Source organism: Capsella rubella, unplaced genomic scaffold, assembly GCF_000375325.1.
Source record: "Capsella rubella cultivar Monte Gargano unplaced genomic scaffold, Caprub1_0 scaffold_1, whole genome shotgun sequence".
Classification (NCBI taxonomy): Eukaryota; Viridiplantae; Streptophyta; class Magnoliopsida; order Brassicales; family Brassicaceae; genus Capsella; species Capsella rubella.
The window spans coordinates 1,927,913-1,946,781 of record NW_006238923.1 but is presented as its reverse complement, the minus strand read 5'-3'; the positions used below and the strand labels follow the sequence as shown (position 1 = coordinate 1,946,781).

At 35.2% G+C, this 18,869-nt stretch overlaps 3 protein-coding genes across 3 annotated transcripts; 2 read left to right on the top strand and 1 right to left on the bottom strand.

The window, feature by feature from the left end:
- Window positions 1–7,220: 7,220 nt before the first annotated feature.
- Window positions 7,221–14,395, top strand: LOC17898649 (transcription factor EMB1444). The gene is given in 13 exon segments (XM_023788885.1): window positions 7,221–7,891; window positions 8,318–8,461; window positions 8,795–8,876; window positions 8,957–8,998; window positions 9,259–9,318; window positions 9,481–9,600; window positions 9,760–10,971; window positions 11,081–11,182; window positions 11,352–11,492; window positions 11,608–11,733; window positions 11,976–12,058; window positions 12,357–12,382; window positions 12,385–14,395. Coding segments are annotated over 13 exon segments (3,984 nt in total). The 5' UTR covers window positions 7,221–7,796; the 3' UTR covers window positions 14,136–14,395.
- A 90-nt stretch (window positions 14,396–14,485) lies between these two features.
- LOC17897438 (pentatricopeptide repeat-containing protein At1g06140, mitochondrial) lies at window positions 14,486–16,640 on the bottom strand. The gene has a single exon (XM_006303947.2). It carries the CDS (start codon window positions 16,549–16,551, stop codon window positions 14,878–14,880), a length of 1,674 nt encoding a protein of 557 aa, XP_006304009.1. The 5' UTR covers window positions 16,552–16,640; the 3' UTR covers window positions 14,486–14,877.
- A 969-nt stretch (window positions 16,641–17,609) lies between these two features.
- Window positions 17,610–17,932, top strand: LOC17897483. The gene is made up of 2 exons (XM_006305990.2): window positions 17,610–17,809; window positions 17,929–17,932. The coding sequence occupies exons 1-2, from the start codon at window positions 17,610–17,612 to the stop codon at window positions 17,930–17,932; spliced, it is 204 nt and encodes a 67-aa protein (XP_006306052.2).
- The last annotated feature ends 937 nt before the right edge of the window (window positions 17,933–18,869 follow it).

Genomic DNA, 18,869 nt, shown 5'->3' with positions numbered 1-18,869 from the left:
ATGGTGAAGTCTTCCTTAATAAGTTTGGCAAATATATAGCGAGACATGAACGGATTGGATATTTGAATTATGGGGGGCTATTATACTAAATAATAATATTATAATATATATTTTATATCAATTGGGTCCAATGTGACAATTAGGCTGCCCCCGAATACTCGATCACCATTTATCATATCATAAAAACCGACGAATATGGGGGCCAGCTAAAAAGATAATTGGTGCTGGATGATAAAAATATTAATATTATTTATAATGGAAAGAAGAAAGTGAAAGAGGAGTAATACGTAATAGTAGGATCTATCTAGAGATAATTGTAAACTATTATGAGAAATGAGATGATACACTGAAGAAGACTATCTAGAGATAATTGTAAACTATTATGAGAAATGAGATGATACACTGAAGAAGTGGGTGAATTGTTGTTCCACGTGGGACAAGACCAAGTTTGAGGTATGACGTACGGCGGCGTGTCTCCGACAAAATAGATGACCGCATCTCTAGTATATGACACGTTGGTCTTCATCTCTCTCTCTCTCGCTCGGTCGTTAATAGAGAGTTCTTGTCTAAGTTTTACTCTAAACAAAAAATACCTTAAAGAGTACCAAAAGAATGCCAAACCAACTTTTTCATGTATAGAGAAGTTACTTCTGAAAAAAAACAAACAATAAAAATGTGCTGTAATAGAGTTGTCGATAGAGGGATTTGAAAGTTAATTTGGATCTGGAAGCAAAATATCAAAACCTGGAGTTTTTGTTAATTTATCCACTAAATTCAGTTTGATAGATATATGTAGCTTTCTATTAACAGAATCTATTTTTACGGTTCCGTTTTGTAGATTGAAGTTGATTTTACATCTTTTTTGGTAATATATAATCAGCGATTTTTTTTTTTGATTTTTTTTTTACTGGAATGTCATTTATCAGCGATTTTATTTTGGTTTTTCCTTTTTAGTGATGGTAAAAAATATTCAGATTTTAGTATAGTTTCTATGCCAAGATTGATACTTGATCATAATATTCATGGGACTTATTTATAAGACGTATACGTAGTCATTTTTGCCTGGTCCATGATTTGAGTTTTATACTAATTACTATGCAATGTCATATAAACGATCAAGCCGCATATAATACTTGAACATTTTAAACTGTAAGATGTTTTTACTGACAATAAATCAATAATTATTAGGCAATATGCGGCTAAATGGGTCAAACATGCGACTACAAGCCATGAACAGCTAGGGTATCTCTTTCAACGTCTTAACATGCATAGGTTTTATTTATTTATTAATTTATGCATAGTTATTATATTTGTGTTTTTCACATGTTCCTAATATTATTCAGTTATTCACCGTGCATCATAGATTTTTTCTTTCATTTTATTTTATAAAGGCCATAAAAATGTTAGTAGAACAACTTAATTAAACGCTTGGTTGAATGATTTATAGCAGAGATAGTTAATCATTAAGTCGTCATACTGTCACTTCGATCACCATTTGTGAATAATTATTCATTCCATGACCTAGCGTAATCACAATTCACCAGCTAATGAGAGATTTACAAAATGAAAAATATTTTGGTCAAATATTTCGTTGAATGATAGTCTCCCTTGTTAGGGTTTAAATATTGACTACGACATAATAATAATAATCGCTTCACGAAATTGACTTGATGTTTTTTTTTCTTCTCGTCGTACACGATCAAGAACTTGAATTGGCCAGAGGTTTTGTCGCCGCCACCTCCATAATTGGAGCATTAGCGAGTTTTACAACAACATCTACGCATAGACAAGGCCAAAGCTTCTGTTTCACTATAATTGCTGATAGAAAAGTATTTTCAACACTTGATATGACTTGTCCCTTTATCTTTTGGAGTCCACACATATCTACTCTCCATGCATTATCACCTTTGAGTTAGTACTGCTTTAGTTTACATTTGTGACCCCAAAAAAAAAATGTAATTAAAATAGTCAAACTTTAGGTCGGTTTCAGTTGATGCATGTACTAACTAATGTTGTTTCTAAAACAATGCCACGAGTGATCTTTTAAAACTATTTTAACATAAATTTTATGGAACAAAAAGTTTCTACTGATTTTAACTATAAGAAGAAAAAACGAATCAATAGGTTTATATTAATTAAGGTACTTTTGTGCCTTTTTTTAACGTAAGACAGGTCATTTATATTTCAGCTACAATATATATTTATAGAAATAACAAATAAGAGTATAATTTTTGGATTCCTAAATACTGGAGGTTTTATTATTTACGGTAGTTTTTTGAAGAAGAAAATTACATTTTGTGTTAATAAAAGAAGAAAATAACACATTAACTCTGTAAAAATAGTATACACAGTAGAAACTAGAAAGGTGTCTCACGTACGTACGTTCACTATAAATGAGGAAACCCATATATTGGAGTATATAAAATCAGAAGGGGTATTGGGCAGACGTGGGGTCGCATGGATGCAACTTGAAGGTCTGATAAATTGACAGAAGATAAGAAGGTTCCAATTCGAACGAAGTCTACGAAATCATTAGACATTTGGACCCCTCGGCGGGCGACAATGAGCTTTGGATTCTTTTGATTCTCTTAGCCTAGCCTAGCTAGAGTCATGTTAACATGCATATATGGGTGATTTATCTCGCGCTTAATTAGTCCTTCCACGCGAGTAATAGCTTTTTCTTTATCTTCTTTATTATTTGATCTACCAGTTTATGTTGTATACATATATAAATAAACTCTCATGTTTTTGTATATCTCCTATATGAGCAGAAAAAGATACACACGGATTGATCTAACTTGATTCATTGCTAACTTTTTCTTAAGAGATATATATTATTGCATTGTTTTGAATGGGACTTTTTTCTTTCTCAAAGTTCCTCTTGGAATATAATTTTCTGTATATGGATATGTTTAATTTAATCCAAGAGCTATACTATAAAAGGTATATATGAATGAAGAAACAAATCTCATGTGTTATAAAAAAACAATAAAATTAAGTTGCTTTCCCTTTTTGTCAAACAGTTATGCGATAGTTTTGCAGAGTGATAAGTTGTTGGACGTCAACGACTGAGAAATATACAAATATAATAAAAAGATATTCTAAGTTTTACTCCATATATATGTAAATAAACTTAGATTGATATTGACTCAAATGTCCAAGTGCATACCCCTTCATACAATGTCATATCATTATCACCAAAAAATTTGCTATATTTCTGTTGGAGCTATATGCTCACGATTTTTTGTCTTATAATTATTTTGAATATAACAGTATTATATATGCGTGGTCGATATTAAATTTATGGAGATTTTACATTTTTGTGTTAAAAACAAGTTTTCTATTGATTACAAAAGACCAACGTAGAATCACTTTCTTCGAAAACCAAATAAAACAGGTTTTAACTGTCTTTTTTTTATCTTGCCACGCACATTGGAAACTCTGTTCGTGGTCAGTAATAAAGATCTTGTTTTGTTCATCTACACATGTGACTTTGTGCGTGAACCATATAATTGTTGGACCATATAAATTCACAAACAAAAAAAAGTTAATATTCCTCAGCTTCGAAACAAACACATCCTCAAAAGTTTCCAGCAAGAATTGTTAATACAACTAGGGTTTGAAATAAATTTATATATTTACGTGTAAACCATTTATCGTACGTAATTAGTCTAGAGTTTAGGTCAATAGACAATGGGGGCGGGGAGCATCAAACATGCGAGAAGGCATATTCGAATTCAACTATTAATTTCACGAATAAATTTTGGATGTAAAACTCAGGTGATACTTATAAAAGTAGTAGAAATTAAGATGATTATCAAACGTACGCTTAATGAAGAAGAGGATTATACCAAACTAATAAAGGGGGTTATAAAAAGATGTATAGGTTATAAAAATAAATTTAGTGGGATGAGCCTTGGCCTATAGAGATTATTAGTGGTGGACCATTGAAATGTAATTGGCTGATATCGCGCAACTTGAGAATACAAATAATAACTCTGTAGCGCAAGAGAGACGGGTGCATGCATTGCACATATTGCACACTCTCTTCTCTCTTTTTATTTGTTTTATTTTTTGTGCTCGAGCCTTCGGCTAATAAGTCTGCTGCTAGCTAGCTAGGGTCAAAGGTATACCCAATTATTTTTGTTAACATTTAAAATTTGTAGGTCAAAAACTGTTTTTTTTTTTTTTTCATTTCTTTTCTTCCTCGCGACCAAGAAAATCTAGACATGCATGCTATTCAATGTCCCTACTTTAGTATCAATAATATTTTAGATTGGTACATAATTATTAAAAAAAACCCAGCAAATCTAGTAGTTGGTATAGTATTCTATATAATAATGGCTCAACTTGCTAAAGGGAAAGCGATTGAGGGATTTTTTTATTTTAATAATAAATATTTTTGTATATTTTTGTTTTGTTTTGTTTTTTTTTGGCATTGTCTACGGAAATATTTTTTACGAGTTTCTGTTAAAACATTATTTTATATAATAATAATAGAAGGATGATCTTCCCAAAAGCAGCAACACTCTAAAATCTACACTTTCTAATTTGTGTTTATTATATATATATATAACTAAAAAATTTGAAGAAAATTGTGAGCAAGTAGAAAAAGGAAAAAGCTATTGTGATTTTTTTTTTTTGAGTCATCCACTTATTTTCTACTATAAAAAAAACGTACGTAATATGTAGTTTCTTGCCAGATAATAAAGTATTAATAGTCGACAGACTCAATTATAAGTTAAATATTTGGGACAAAAAAAAAAAAAAGGAATCTTGTGAACATGTGGACTTTTATTTATATATCCCTCATTTGAAAGGAAGAAAGTGCATGCATCTCCCAATTTCAGCACGTGCTTATTAATATGGGCATGATTTAGTCGCCACACACGATAAAAATTGAAAGCTTATTGTTTTCTTCTTTTTATTTGTATGAGTGCAACGTATGCATTAATAAATATATATAGTATCTAATATATATAATATATACATAGGATATAGCCACACACTGAAACATATATAACGAAATAAAAACAAATTAAATTTAGTAAAATTGTCTCCCTCACTTCAACTGTGTCCGTTGATCGTTCGTTAGACGCCAGTGACAAAAATATTGCTAGAGAGGTGGTTATGATTTATGAAGGTGCCTCCAAAATATTCAGCTGCAATTATATAGTATATATTAGTTATCTATCTGGTCTTAGTTACTTAAATAATGGCTAACTAGTACAGCTTATGCTTCACAAATTAAGTATAGTAATATAGAAATATTAAATACAAGGTTTTTAGTATATAAGTCTGTTCGAGCTATGTATCTTATGAATATTACTACGTTTAGTTTCATTTATTTTAAGGATATACAAGAAAGCATTGATAATAACGGGTTTATCTAAACTAATTACTAGCAAAAAAGACTCAGAATTAACAGTATTGTTGTCGCTAAATTAGAGATGGAATGACACGCGAATCATTGTAACGTGTATATAAGAAGTTAAGAACACATATATAGATGAAGACAAAAAAAAAAAAAAAAGTTAGACATAACATTTCTTCCAAAATTTATAAATCACAAAATTAAGATATTTTTCCATCATAAAAAGCTTGTACTAGTAAAATTAATAATTTTCTGCCAGTTTACTTATATAATAATAAACTAGATAAACCATGAATTAGATCAAATAATTATACACTCTGGTTAAAACGATGCGATCTTGAAAAAAAAGAGCAATGAAACGATTTTAAGCTTTATATCATAATTTAAATTTCTAAGGTTGCCTGGGCCTGGATAAACAAAGGGAAAATTTAGATTGGGCTTACGTTGGGCCTAGTTATGTTTCAACTTTAACTTTAGGGACTAATCTTTAAATGAGATAAAGTCGTGATGGGCTTCTTAATGAAAAAGTTGTATGCCGCAATGTACGTAACTTAACTAGTTAACCAACTTAAGTTTGGATTTGCTAAATTCGTTGATACCACCAAGTACACATATCTGGTTTTTTCTTCTTCTTATGTTATATGTCACATGCTAATTATATAAACACTAGTAAAAGTTGTGGTATAATGTTGACCAAAAAGAAGAAGTTATGATCTTTTTTTTTTTTTTTTATTCCATATGGCTAAAAATCGTTGAATGTATTCTTGAATTAGGGATTCGTCCACAAAAACATGCAAAAGAGAGAAATTATATTTTTGAATACTAAAAAGTCATACAACTTTCGGTTTCCTTTTTTTCTGACGGTATACAATTATACACTACGCACAAACAAAAAACAGAAGAAAAAAAAGAGTGTTATACATCATTAGTAAAGAATATACATTAAAAACAAAAAGGAAAAATGAAATGTGCTGTCTCAAGTCGAAAAATGTCAAAGAAAGAAGTGTGAAATTGAAAGCGAAAGGTGAGGCTTAAGGCTTCCCAAATTAACAAAGCCTTTCCACCTACACCTACTTGTCTCTTTTTCATATATAACAACTTCCTCCAACATTTATTAAGGAAAATACATATAGACTCTTGATGAAGAAAAGGATCTTGTTATTTTAGGGTTATGTATACTACTTTACTGACTCACAACTTTGGCCATTCTCACATGTGTATTGTCATTTAGGTATATATTATGTAGTCAACGACCCAAAGGAACAAACACCATGAGAAAATTAATAAGTGAAAGAGGAGAAACACAAATGGAATTTGTTTGGAGAAAGATATATGATCTTTTTTTTTTTTTTATCTTAACAATCATTAGATTCCCATAGATTTTGTATGGACCACAATCCCATCACACATTCCTTTCTTCTTCTTTGAAATGTGTTGGAGAACGAATGATACACATAACAGATCATATATCTAAAACATATATAGACTCATTATTTCCTAAAATCAAACACCATGGACTTGTACTTACAAAAGCAAAAACTTCTGGAAAACATTTGTGTATATATATATGATGAAAAAAAGGTATAAGGAAACAAATATTCACTCGGTGAATCATATTGTTGGCCATTAATAGAGATCATATCACTCGAATGTTTTTTTTTTCCACGTTATAAAATCCCATGCTTGTTTCAATCCACCCCCACACTACTACTCTACCCTAGGGTTAACATACGCACCTATCCCAGGCGCACGATAACTCTTTATATATTTCCACGGATGCTAAACTGAGCCTTGTTAAAGTTACTGACCCTCAATTTCTTCAACGCCCCTTTAAAAAAAGGAGATGTCTTTTTAGCACAACTCTGCGTTTCTCTCTCTCTCTCACTCACTTCTTACTCAAAAGAGTTTATCTTTCACCGGTGGATTTCTCGACAAAGATTCCGACTTTTGTGAGCTTTTTTGTTTTTCTTTTCTAGATGCAGATTCAGAGCGTATCATCTCTAGAAAAAGGATCAATGTCTCATGACATAAGCTAGACTCTGTTTTTCCAATCATCTTCTTCTTCTTCTTCTTCGATCTCAAATTCTTCTACGAGCTAGGTTTGTTTATGTTTGGGGGAGGAATGGGAACTAGGCAATATTCACTGGGAGAAGTAGGTCCACCAATAAACCCGAGAGCTGGATTGCGAAGGGAACAAGCTGGGAGAGGTTCTTACAGAGGTAGTTAGTAGATTCGTAGTTCATCAATAGGCAGAAATAACAAAAAAAAAAAGAGTTTCTTTTTGGGTGGGAAAGTTTTTCATCTTTAGACACACATTTTTGTCCGACTGATACAGAATCAGGGTTTAGGACCCTTTCAAATTTTGGTTTTTAAAGTGTTTAAGAGGGGTGATTTTGAGTTTTAGTGGTGACGGGTGGTTTAGATGGGTTCTACTTTACAACAAATACTGAGGAGCCTCTGCTCCAATACGGATTGGAACTATGCCGTGTTCTGGAAACTCAATCACCGTTCTCCAGTGTAAGTCATCCAAAAGTTTTGTTTTGTTTTTAGTGTTTATCCGTGGAGACATTGGATGTTCTTGGTTCTGCTTGCTTTAAGATTGTTCTGGTTGCTTTGAGAGGTATAGTCAATATGTTTGTCAACTTTTTGAATGTAGAAGAACTGTCGGAACCTTATAAATTGTCAAGTTTGGCCTTTCGATAGCTTTCATTGTTTAGTTAGTTTACTTATCTGCTTACTCTCATGGAACTAGTAAAGTCATTCATACGTTAGGCAGTAATATTTCCATACAGGTCCTTTTTAAATATATGTGCTTGTTCCGAAATCAGTCTTTACCTAGAGACAACTATGGAGAGCTTAGTGTATTTAAGGATGAACCAAAAACTTCTCTTTCTAAAAGACAATTAGAAGTTTCTCATTTATCGACTATTAAAACACTTGCAGGGTGCTTACTTTGGACGATGTGTACTATGTTAATCATAATCGCAATTTGATGCCGGGAAACTTTCATGAAGGGCCCTATGCACATGACCCCCTTGGATTAGCTGTAGCTAAAATGTCATATCATGTACACTCTCTTGGAGAAGGGTAAGGAAACTTTGCTTGCTGATGGACTTTTCTTGTTAATACTCTTGCTATCTTCATTACTTTGAGATCTTTTATTGATGTTGTTGAACTAAAGAAAGACTTGGTTTGTTTCTAGCTTGGTTGTATCACAGTTTGACATTCATGTAGTTAAACTTTACTCTTTTAACTTTTCTTTCTTTGGCATTGACTACATGATGTAACACTCATATCTCGGCTTGTCTTGGGACTTGATATTGATCCTTCTAGCAGGAACATGACCTATTAATTTGTTTTGATCATTGAGTTTTACTTAATGGTGCTAACATCTTCATTTATATCTCTCTATTGTTATAGGGTTGTAGGACAAGTTGCAAGCTCTGAACAACATCAATGGGTCTTCACTGAATATTTGAATGACTCTCACTCGACACTTCAGGTTGGGAATTATGTACTTTGAGTTTGAAAATTTAGTTCGCAACTTCTTGTCTTAAGATAAGTTTTTTTCTTCTCCCTTAGGTTCACAACGGTTGGGAGAGTCAAATTTCTGCTGGAATCAAGGTATCTGATACGTTTTCATTTATTTGTTTTTCTTGCTCTGGTTATTGAATGTCTAGATATCCATGTCTTTTGCATATTGTTATATATCGCCTGAGATATTCTTGTTGTTAAAATTTCCCTGGTATTTCTAATTAGATTAGACATTGCACGTGCACCTATTTGTCTCTTTTTTTTCTCCGTTTGACAAATTTTTAACTTTGTTTTCCTCAAAGTTTGCATTTCAAGTTTTTACGACAGTTTTTTTTCTTCATTCTCTGCAGACTATTCTTATAGTAGCTGTTGGTTCTTGTGGAGTTGTGCAGCTTGGTTCTTTGTGTAAAGTAAGTAAGTAAGATGTTCTAACCGTATTCTGTGTTCAGAGTAACTTACACAAAAAAATATTAGGAAGAAAGAAAGCTTTCACATTGAACATTTGAATGTGATTGTCCAGTTGACAAAAAAAAAAAAAAATGTGATCGTCCTGTATACTTTTGATTGAACAGGTTAATGAAGACCCGGCTTGGGTGACTCATATCAGGCATTTGTTTTTGGCTCTCAAGGATCCACTGGCAAACCATGCTTCAAGTTTAATGCGATGTGATAATAATAGCCCTTCGGATCTGGTAATGATCTTTCTCGTGCAAACATTGTTTCATGTTTTTCGCCAGTTCTAGTTATGTTCGTACGAAATTGAAAGAGAAGGGCTTTGGGTTTTTTTATCGCTTCTGACCCCAGTTGTATTGCTGAGTATAACCATGATGCGTTGTATAATTTTGCTGCAGCCAAAAATCCCTTCCAAATGCTTACATGAGGCATTCCCTGATTTCTCAGGAGAATTTGACAAAGCTATGGATGTGGAAGGGTTAAATATTGTATCTCAAAACAAAAGTAATAGAAGTGACGACCTTCCATACAATTTCACTCCATCATATTTTCACACGGAGAAGATTGCTCACGTACTTGGTGGGCTTGAAGCAGTCCAACCTTCCATGTTTGGAAGAAATGATGGTGTTACAAGTGGTTTTTCAGTTGACGTGGTTGATACTAAACACAAGAATCAAGTGGGTATAAATGATATGAGTAAGGTAACTTATGATGAGGGTACTGGTGGTTACCGATACTCAAGAGAATCAGGTCCTAATTTCCAACAGTACTCGAGGAATCATGTGCCTAATAGTGCAGGCTCATCTGCTTTTGCAATGGATACTGATAGACTAAAAGCAAGTCCATCATATCAACAACATGATTCAGTTGTTCTTACTGCGTTGAAAACATATAAAGATTCATTTCATCGAAATGAGGAGGTTTTCCAACCATCGGAGGGCCAAAGAAGCATATATGTAAAAGACACAGAAAATAGGCAGGAGAAGACAGTTGAGTCAAGTCAGTTGGATGCTTTAACTGCACCTTTGTCTTCTTTTTCTGGAAGTGAACTGTTAGAGGCATTAGGGCCTGCTTTCAGTAAAACGAGCACTGCTTATGAGGACCTAGCAAAGTTTGAATCTGCTGCAGCTATAAGACGAACAAATGATATGAGCCATAGTCACCTGACATTTGACTCCAGCCCTGAGAATCTTCTAGATGCCGTGGTTGCGAGTATGAATAATGGTGATAGTAATGTCAGGCGTGAAATATCGTCAAGTAGGTCGATGCAATCATTGCTTACAACTGCTGAAATCGCAGAGGCAGTACCTTTTGGTAATAAAAAACATGGTATTGTTAGCCCAGTCGATAGTGTGACTAGCCAGCCGCCTCTAGCAGAGGGGCATACCCAACAGAATCCATCAAATATCTGTGGGGCATTTTCTTCTATTGGGTTTTCAACGACATGTCTGAGTTCCTCCGGCGACCAGTTTCCGACGTCCTTGGAAAATCCCAAGAAGAACAAAAAGAGAGCTAAACCAGGTGAAAGTTCTCGGCCTCGTCCAAGGGACAGGCAACTTATTCAGGATCGTATTAAAGAACTAAGGGAGCTTGTGCCTAATGGATCGAAGGTGATTTTTTTCTATTCAAAGCAATGTGATTGACGGAACTCATGCAGTTAAGGTCATGAATTGTACATTTTATTCTGTTATTTTCTAACAATGCTGTTATCTTTTACAGTGCAGTATTGATTCTTTGCTAGAGTGCACGATCAAGCACATGCTCTTTCTGCAGAATGTCTCTAAGCATGCTGACAAGCTCAGTAAAAGTGGAAGTTCAAAGGTAAAAAACGTAGGTGTCTTAATAATATCTCGTTTTCCTAAGAAAAGTTTTGCTTTATATTCTCCATGGTCTGTGAAGGGACATAGCCGGTTATTCATGGCTGATTGATATATCAATTATCAAACTTTTGATGAAGTTTTCTGAAAAGTTTATACTTTTGAAGTTGCAGATGCAACAGAAGGATACCGGCACCTTAGGATCATCTAGCACTGAGCAAGGTTCGAGCTGGGCAGTAGAGATTGGAGGCCATCTTCAAGTGTGCTCGATCATGGTAGAGAATCTGGACAAAGAAGGAGTATTGCTTATCGAGGTGTGTCTTATTTTCTCATGACCTTTCCAATGTATTTGAAGCACTTTGGCAGAAGGACTGGCAAACTCTGCATTTATCATCCTGAATTCTTGAGTGTGTTTTGGATGTTGAACAGATGTTATGTGAAGAATGTAGCCACTTTCTCGAGATAGCAAACGTGATAAGGAGCTTGGAACTCATCATCCTTAGAGGCATCACAGAGAAACAAGGCGAGAAAACATGGATATGTTTCGTAGTGGAGGTACGTATTTGGGAATAAGGGAGAAATGTCTCCACTTTAAAGTCACACACCTCATGAATTAGACCCCAACACATGAGGATCTGAATATCCCTCCATTGGACTATATTTAAAACTCTGGAACCAAACGACTTTATTTTTGTCTTAAATCGTGATAGAAAACAAACAAAATATTCTGGAAGTTTTCCTTGATCATTGTATTGTTATATCACATGTAATAACTGGATACTCTTAATGAATGGCAGGGCCAAAACAACAAAGTAATGCACAGGATGGACATCTTGTGGTCTCTTGTGCAGATATTTCAACCCAAGGCCACAATTAACAGGTAGCAGCAGGGGACTCGTCGCATCATGTATCAACAACTATAAAGATTGACTAGCAAGATGAAACAGAGACAAGAAAAAAAGCTTGTGAATGTATAGTGCAGTGTGTTTGTGTGACACTTTTTTTTTGGGGGTAGGGTATAAAGTCTTAAAAGGTGTGTCTTTTTTGTTCTTATGGAAACAATTTCGTATTGATTTTTGGCCTAATGTCCTTATTGCACAATATCTTGTCTGGTAAAACTGCAATCCTCTGTTTATCCGAGAAAGTTTGTTTGATACCTTTTAATTAAGATTTCAAAGTTTGTAACTTTATCGACAACCTCAAATTCTTACATGAATGCTTCGGCCAATGTGCATAGTCTTCGGGCACACTCTTACCATCTTCTTCTCCTCAGAGGTTGCTCTACTTCACTCTTCCAAAAACTTCCCATTTTACAGCTAATCAAGCAATGCTCGAGCCCCAAGCTTCTGGAGTCTGCTTTAGCCGCCATGATCAAGATGAGCCAAAACGAAAACAATCGCTTAATGAACCAATTCATCACTGCCTGCACTTCCTTTAACCGTGTTGATCTTGCCGTTTACTCCATGACCCAGATGCAGGAACCTAATGTATTTGTTTACAACGCGTTGATTAAAGGCTTAGTTACTTGTTCCTACCCGACTCGTTCTCTGGAATTCTATATTCGTATGCTCAGAGACTCGGTTTCTCCATCTAGCTACACATACTCTTCACTGGTAAAGGCTTCTGCTTTCGCTTCTGGGTTTGGGGAATCACTTCAGGCGCACATTTTCAAATTTGGATTTGGTTTCCATGTTCAGATTCAGACGACTCTTATTGGCTTTTATTCATCCTCTGGTAAAATCAGGGAAGCCAGGAAAGTGTTTGATGAAATGCCTGAAAGAGATGATATTACTTGGACCACGATGGTTTCAGCTTATCGCCAGGTCATGGATATGGAATCGGCGAGTTCTTTAGCTAACCAAATGCCGAAGAAGAATGTTGCTACGTCGAACTGTTTGATTGATGGATATACAAAATTAGGCAATCTGGAAATAGCAGAGTCATTGTTTAATCAGATGCCTGTGAAGGACACAATCTCATGGACCACTATGATCAACGGTTACTCGCACAACAAGAGATATAGTGAAGCAGTTGCAGTGTTCTACAGAATGACGGAGGAAGGGATTATTCCTGATGAGGTCACTATGTCAACTGTTGTTTCAGCTTGTGCTCATCTCGGTGTGCTAGAAATAGGTAAGGAGGTTCACAAGTACACAACCCAGAACGGGTTTGTTCTTGATGTTTACATAGGTTCTGCGCTTGTAGATATGTATTCTAAATGCGGTAGCTTAGAGCGGGCACTTCTGATATTCTTCAATTTGCCAAAAAAGAATCTCTTTTGTTGGAATTCGATCATTGAAGGCCTGGCAGCTCATGGTTGTGCACAAGAAGCACTGAAAATGTTTGCCAAGATGAAGTCAGAGTCAGTCAAACCCAACACAGTCACTTTCGTGAGTGTTCTAACTGCGTGTACTCACGCAGGTCTTGTAGAGGAAGGCCGAAGGATATATGATAGCATGATTGATGACTATTCCATTGTCTTTAATGTTGAACATTATGGATGCATGGTTCATCTACTAAGCAAAGCTGGGTTGATCTATGAGGCTCTTGAAATAATTGGAAATATGGAGTTTGAGCCAAATGCGGTTATCTGGGGGGCCTTGCTTGATGGGTGCAGGATTCACAAGAATCTAGAGATAGCCGAGATTGCTTTTAACAAATTGATGGTTTTGGAGCCGACAAATAGTGGGTATTATTTCCTTTTAGTTAGCATGCATGCAGAAGAAAACAGGTGGAGAGAGGTTGCAGAGGTTAGGGGAAGAATGAAAGAGTTGGGTATAGAAAAGATATGTCCTGGGACAAGTTCGATTCGGATAGATAAACGAGACCATATGTTTGCTGCAGCTGATAAGTCTCACTCAGCTTCAGATGAGGTTTTCTTGTTGCTTGATGAGATATATGAGCAGATGGGATTAGCTGGATATGTACAGGAAACTGAGAATGATATTAGCATATAAGCAGATAGATAGAATCAGTTGGAGCAGCAGAGGCATTCCTTTGCTCATTTTGAGATTTGGCAATCACACCTGTGACAGATCGTAGAGTGGAGAACTAACCCTTCATATTCAATCAGGTATGTGCAAACCAGAAGTTTCTCAGATCACTTGAAAGCTTTCTTTACATGAAAGTAGGAAAGAGATAGTTCAAACTGCAACCTAGCAATTTGCAGCAATGTTAGAATGTGTATCCTAGATTTCAATAAAAGTAAGGTTCTAAAGGGCAGTGAGATCTTTTCCAGAAACACCTTATTTGTATATTGGCAATGCAAAAATAATCCGGTACTAAATATTTGAAGCCAGAAAATTTAAAAAAATGTTTACAATATTTTGAAGCTGAGCAAACGAGCTCGATTTTTGTATTTTGGAAAAATCCAGCTCGCAATTAGCTTTTGATAAGCGAAGATCCTTGTAAGAAAGAGAGATCAGAGATATAACCTCTTCAATTGTTCTAAGAATATCAACGCATCTTATGACAGCAACTTTGACTGCAGCAGAAACCAGCTCGTACTCTCATCAACTATCTTCATCTTCATCTTCGTGGTTTTTCTGATACAGTTGATTGCAACGAGTTAAAGCTTAAATTTGGAAGTTTTCCCAAGTAACTCTCTCACATTAATTTCCATCATCTCTCTACCCTGGTGCGTCATATTTCATATGTTCTTCATCAAAACCATGCTGCAGGAATCAATAGCTATATGTTCTAGCCAACTTCAATAGCAGATAGCCCCACGGGTTTTCTATATCCTTTCACAGCCATTTTTCTTCTCACACAATCCACCATCTCCCACATACCAGCATCAGCATATATGTTAGCAAGCAAAACGTAGACACTTGATTTATCGGGTTCTACAGTTAAGAGCTTCTCCGCGATTTCTTCTGCTAAGTCGACTTTTTTATGGATTCTACAAGCACTAAGAAGAGCTCCCCAAGCACTGGCCATTTGTTCCACAGGCATATTATCGATAAATGACTTAGCTTCCCCAATTTCACCAGCTCGACCTAGCAAATCTACCATACACGCATAATGTTCTTCCTCTGGCGTAATTCCATACTCTCTTGTCATCGACTCAAACTGCTTCCATCCTTCTTTGATATTTCCTGAGTGGCTACAGGCTGACAAAAGTGAAACAAATGTCACAGAATTGGGAACTAGGTTTTGCGACTTCATTTTATCAAAACAATCCAGAGCTTTCTCTAACAGACCATTTATCCCAAAAGCATTGATCATAGAGCTCCACGATATGACATTTGTCTCTGGCATCATATCGAAAACCTTCTGGGCCATTTGAATATTCCCGCATCTCGCATACATATCAACGAAAGATGTAATATTTACAGCATCCATTTTAATCTCACTCCTTATCATGTAGCCATGAACACTCTTCCCGTGCCTAGGAGATCCCAAGCTCGAGCAAGAAACAAGAAGGGCTGCCAAAGTACATTGATTTGGAAGTATCGATTCTCCCAGCATCTGCCTGAACAGATCAAACGCTTCATTAGCTTTCTCACACTTTGCAAACCCAGAAATCAGCGTGGTCCACATTACCACATTCCTATCAACACACCTTTCAAATAGTTTACGAGCATCGTCCAACAGTCTACATTTCACATACATGTCTACAATGGAGGCTTGCAAATAATCACTCTGATCTATAAAGCTCCTTCTAATAGATAATCCGTGCACTGATTTCCCTTCTTTACCAGCAAAAACGTTACCACAAGCTTTTACCAAACATATCAATGTAAGGGCATGGAGCGCAAAACCCGTGTCGCTCATGAGATAAAACAAACGAAACACTTCTGGGTCTTTGGAGTATTTCAAATATCCTTTCATCAGAACTCCCCAGAGAAGTGAGTTTCTAACAGGAATATCGTCGAACACCTTCTGCGCGCTTTCCATATTACCGAATTGAGCATACATCTCAACCAACGACGGAGCAACAAAATCATCCTTATCCAACCCATTCTTCATCGCCAAGCCATGAATCAAAATCCCATTTTCTAAAATCCCTAAACCAACACAAGCTTTGATCGCAAACACCAAATTGAAACTATCAACGCCATCGCAATGCCTCCTCATGCTATTGTAAAGAAGCAAGACGTCACTATAACAACTCTTGGATTTGGAGTAACCAGAGAGAATCGTGTTCCAGGAATACCGGTTCCTCTTCCAACAAGGGATTCGATCGAAAGAAGCAGTTGCGAAATCGAGACGATTCGATTGGATATAAGCGTTAGTGACACTGGATCCGAGAACAACTTCATCTTGGAATCCATGGACTATGACCTTGGCGTGAACCTGCTGGGTATGGTGTAGTGTTTTGACTTGGCTCAGGATTGATAAAAGAGCTTTGGTTCTGTTCACCGGAAGCATCGACGGTTCTTAGCGCCGCCGCAAGAAAAGTCAAATATATGTTACCCGCGCCACACAAAGTCAACTCCGTCAATTAAAGCAAACTGAAAGAAAAAAAAAAAATCACACAAAAAACTTAAAACGCTTCACAGTGAATTTAGCGCTGTAAAAAAGGTTAGTATAGTAAATTTGGCTTTAAATATGATCCTACACGTGTCTTTTTTGTTGGTTAGTAAAAATTTCACTGTGACAATGAATACAATACGGTAGTTAGTTATATATAATTTAATTAAAAGGGTGTTTCATACACATGCTTAAGTACCAACCGATAAAATATATTGTATGTATTCATTGGTCGAGAGACTTTTAAGAGTTGAGACTGAATCAAACTTGCCAATTGAATTTCTTTTTCTCATTGAGTTCCCTTTTTGAGACATTTGACAGTTTCCAAGTTCTTTTTGCTTAGTGGTTCCGGTTTTTATATGTTATCATGTCATTCTGACCTCCCATGTTCGAATATAAATCGTCGTCATAAATATTGACAAAAAAAAAACAAAAACAGAAAGACTGAGAATTAGAGTTCTGTATTGAACAATGGAATAAGTATTTTTCAAAAAAAGAAAAAAAAAAGCATTGGAATAAGTTTTTAAAGCCGATTGAATTGACCCACAATGCATGCTTCGATATAACCAGTTACGTACGATCGAGTTAACTACTAAACTCGCTGAAAATGCAGATAAATGATATAGATTGCGGTCCAAGGCAAAAAACCGTGTCCTTAACTTGGTTTGATCAATTCCTATAGCTTTGGATTCAAATTGTTGAAAACCAAGTCTTTCCTAGTAAAAGTCAAGCCACAAGTAAGACCGAAATTATCACACAAAGGCACCAAGCTGACGGATCAACCAACACCATCATCAGAAAACCCTATATATATAAGTCATAATCAAACTAAATGTAATATACAAAGCAAACAACGAGTAAAAGACACACAACAACTTTTACGTGCCAAAAAAAAAAAAAAAAAAAAATATTTCCTTTCTCACTTTCAATATATACCAAAACAAGATACATAAATGATGATGAAGAAACAATTGATACTTGGAGTGATTTTGCTCGGCCTCTTAATGGTTTTCTTGAACACTGCACAAGTGGAAGCCGCTAGACTCGACGGTGAGATCCGATTCGTGTTCCAGCTGCTGCAACGGGGTCAGGTTCCAGTATCAGGTCCAAACGGTTGCACAAACATCCCAGGAGGTTCGGGCACGTGCCACGGCAAGTGAGCCGTCACGTCATGAGTTTTGTGTATTGGTTCTATTTTGACTGAGTAGTTGTAACAGATATGAAAGCAAATGTATGTATATGTATTCATTAACTTGGTTTATCTGCCAAAACTAGCTGATGAACTTAGCTATTCTTTAATTTGTTTTATGAACACTACATATGTAATTTTTTGGTTAATATATAAGTATTTATTATTCAATAATATATGAATCTTTCTAACAATTTATTACTGTACAATATCACCAAGATTTAAAGCTACAACACATAATAATCTTTCTAAACTTATTTTTTTCTCTTTTTAAATTTGTCTTACAATTAGAAGCATAGTGTTCTACGATCGCAGAAATATGATTGTGATGGTAACCAAATACTGTGGTAGTATGTATAATGGTGGATTGGTAGGCACGACGACCCTATTTGGGAGAAAAATTTATAATTTGATTTTTGTTTGGAACATGACGGATACATACTGTATAAAAATTATATGGTATAAGAGATAGTGTGCAAACAAACAAACAGAAGAATGGTACATATAGCATACACTAGACTGGGCGATAATTTTAAACAAATTGGTCTATACTTCAAAACTATATAATTTATATGTTGTATGTACGAGCAGAACTGTTAGTTCAATTATTTACTTGATGTAGCCCGGCTTGGTAACCGTGTTTAAAATTTATGACACTATTTTGTTTTGTGGTTTATTTTTAAATTTATAGAAGCATGTGATATTCTTAGGAAAACACACTAAAACTGTATTATTGCGGGAAAAGAGTATAGTAAATTCATTAGGAACAACCAAATTCATTCATTAATTATATATAATTCAATTTTATTACTCACCATCTAAAGCATTATACACAGTATGCAGTTGATACAAAGAGTTTCGAATTAAACCAAATTATATGTTTATATATTGGCCGAAAAAACATGTTTGGGCACACCATCTTTTTGTGTCCAATTTACATAATGGTGAAAAATATAAAAGATTGGTATGGTCTTGGGCTTGGAATTTCTACCAAAAGACAAATTTACATCCATCGCAAGTTAAAAAG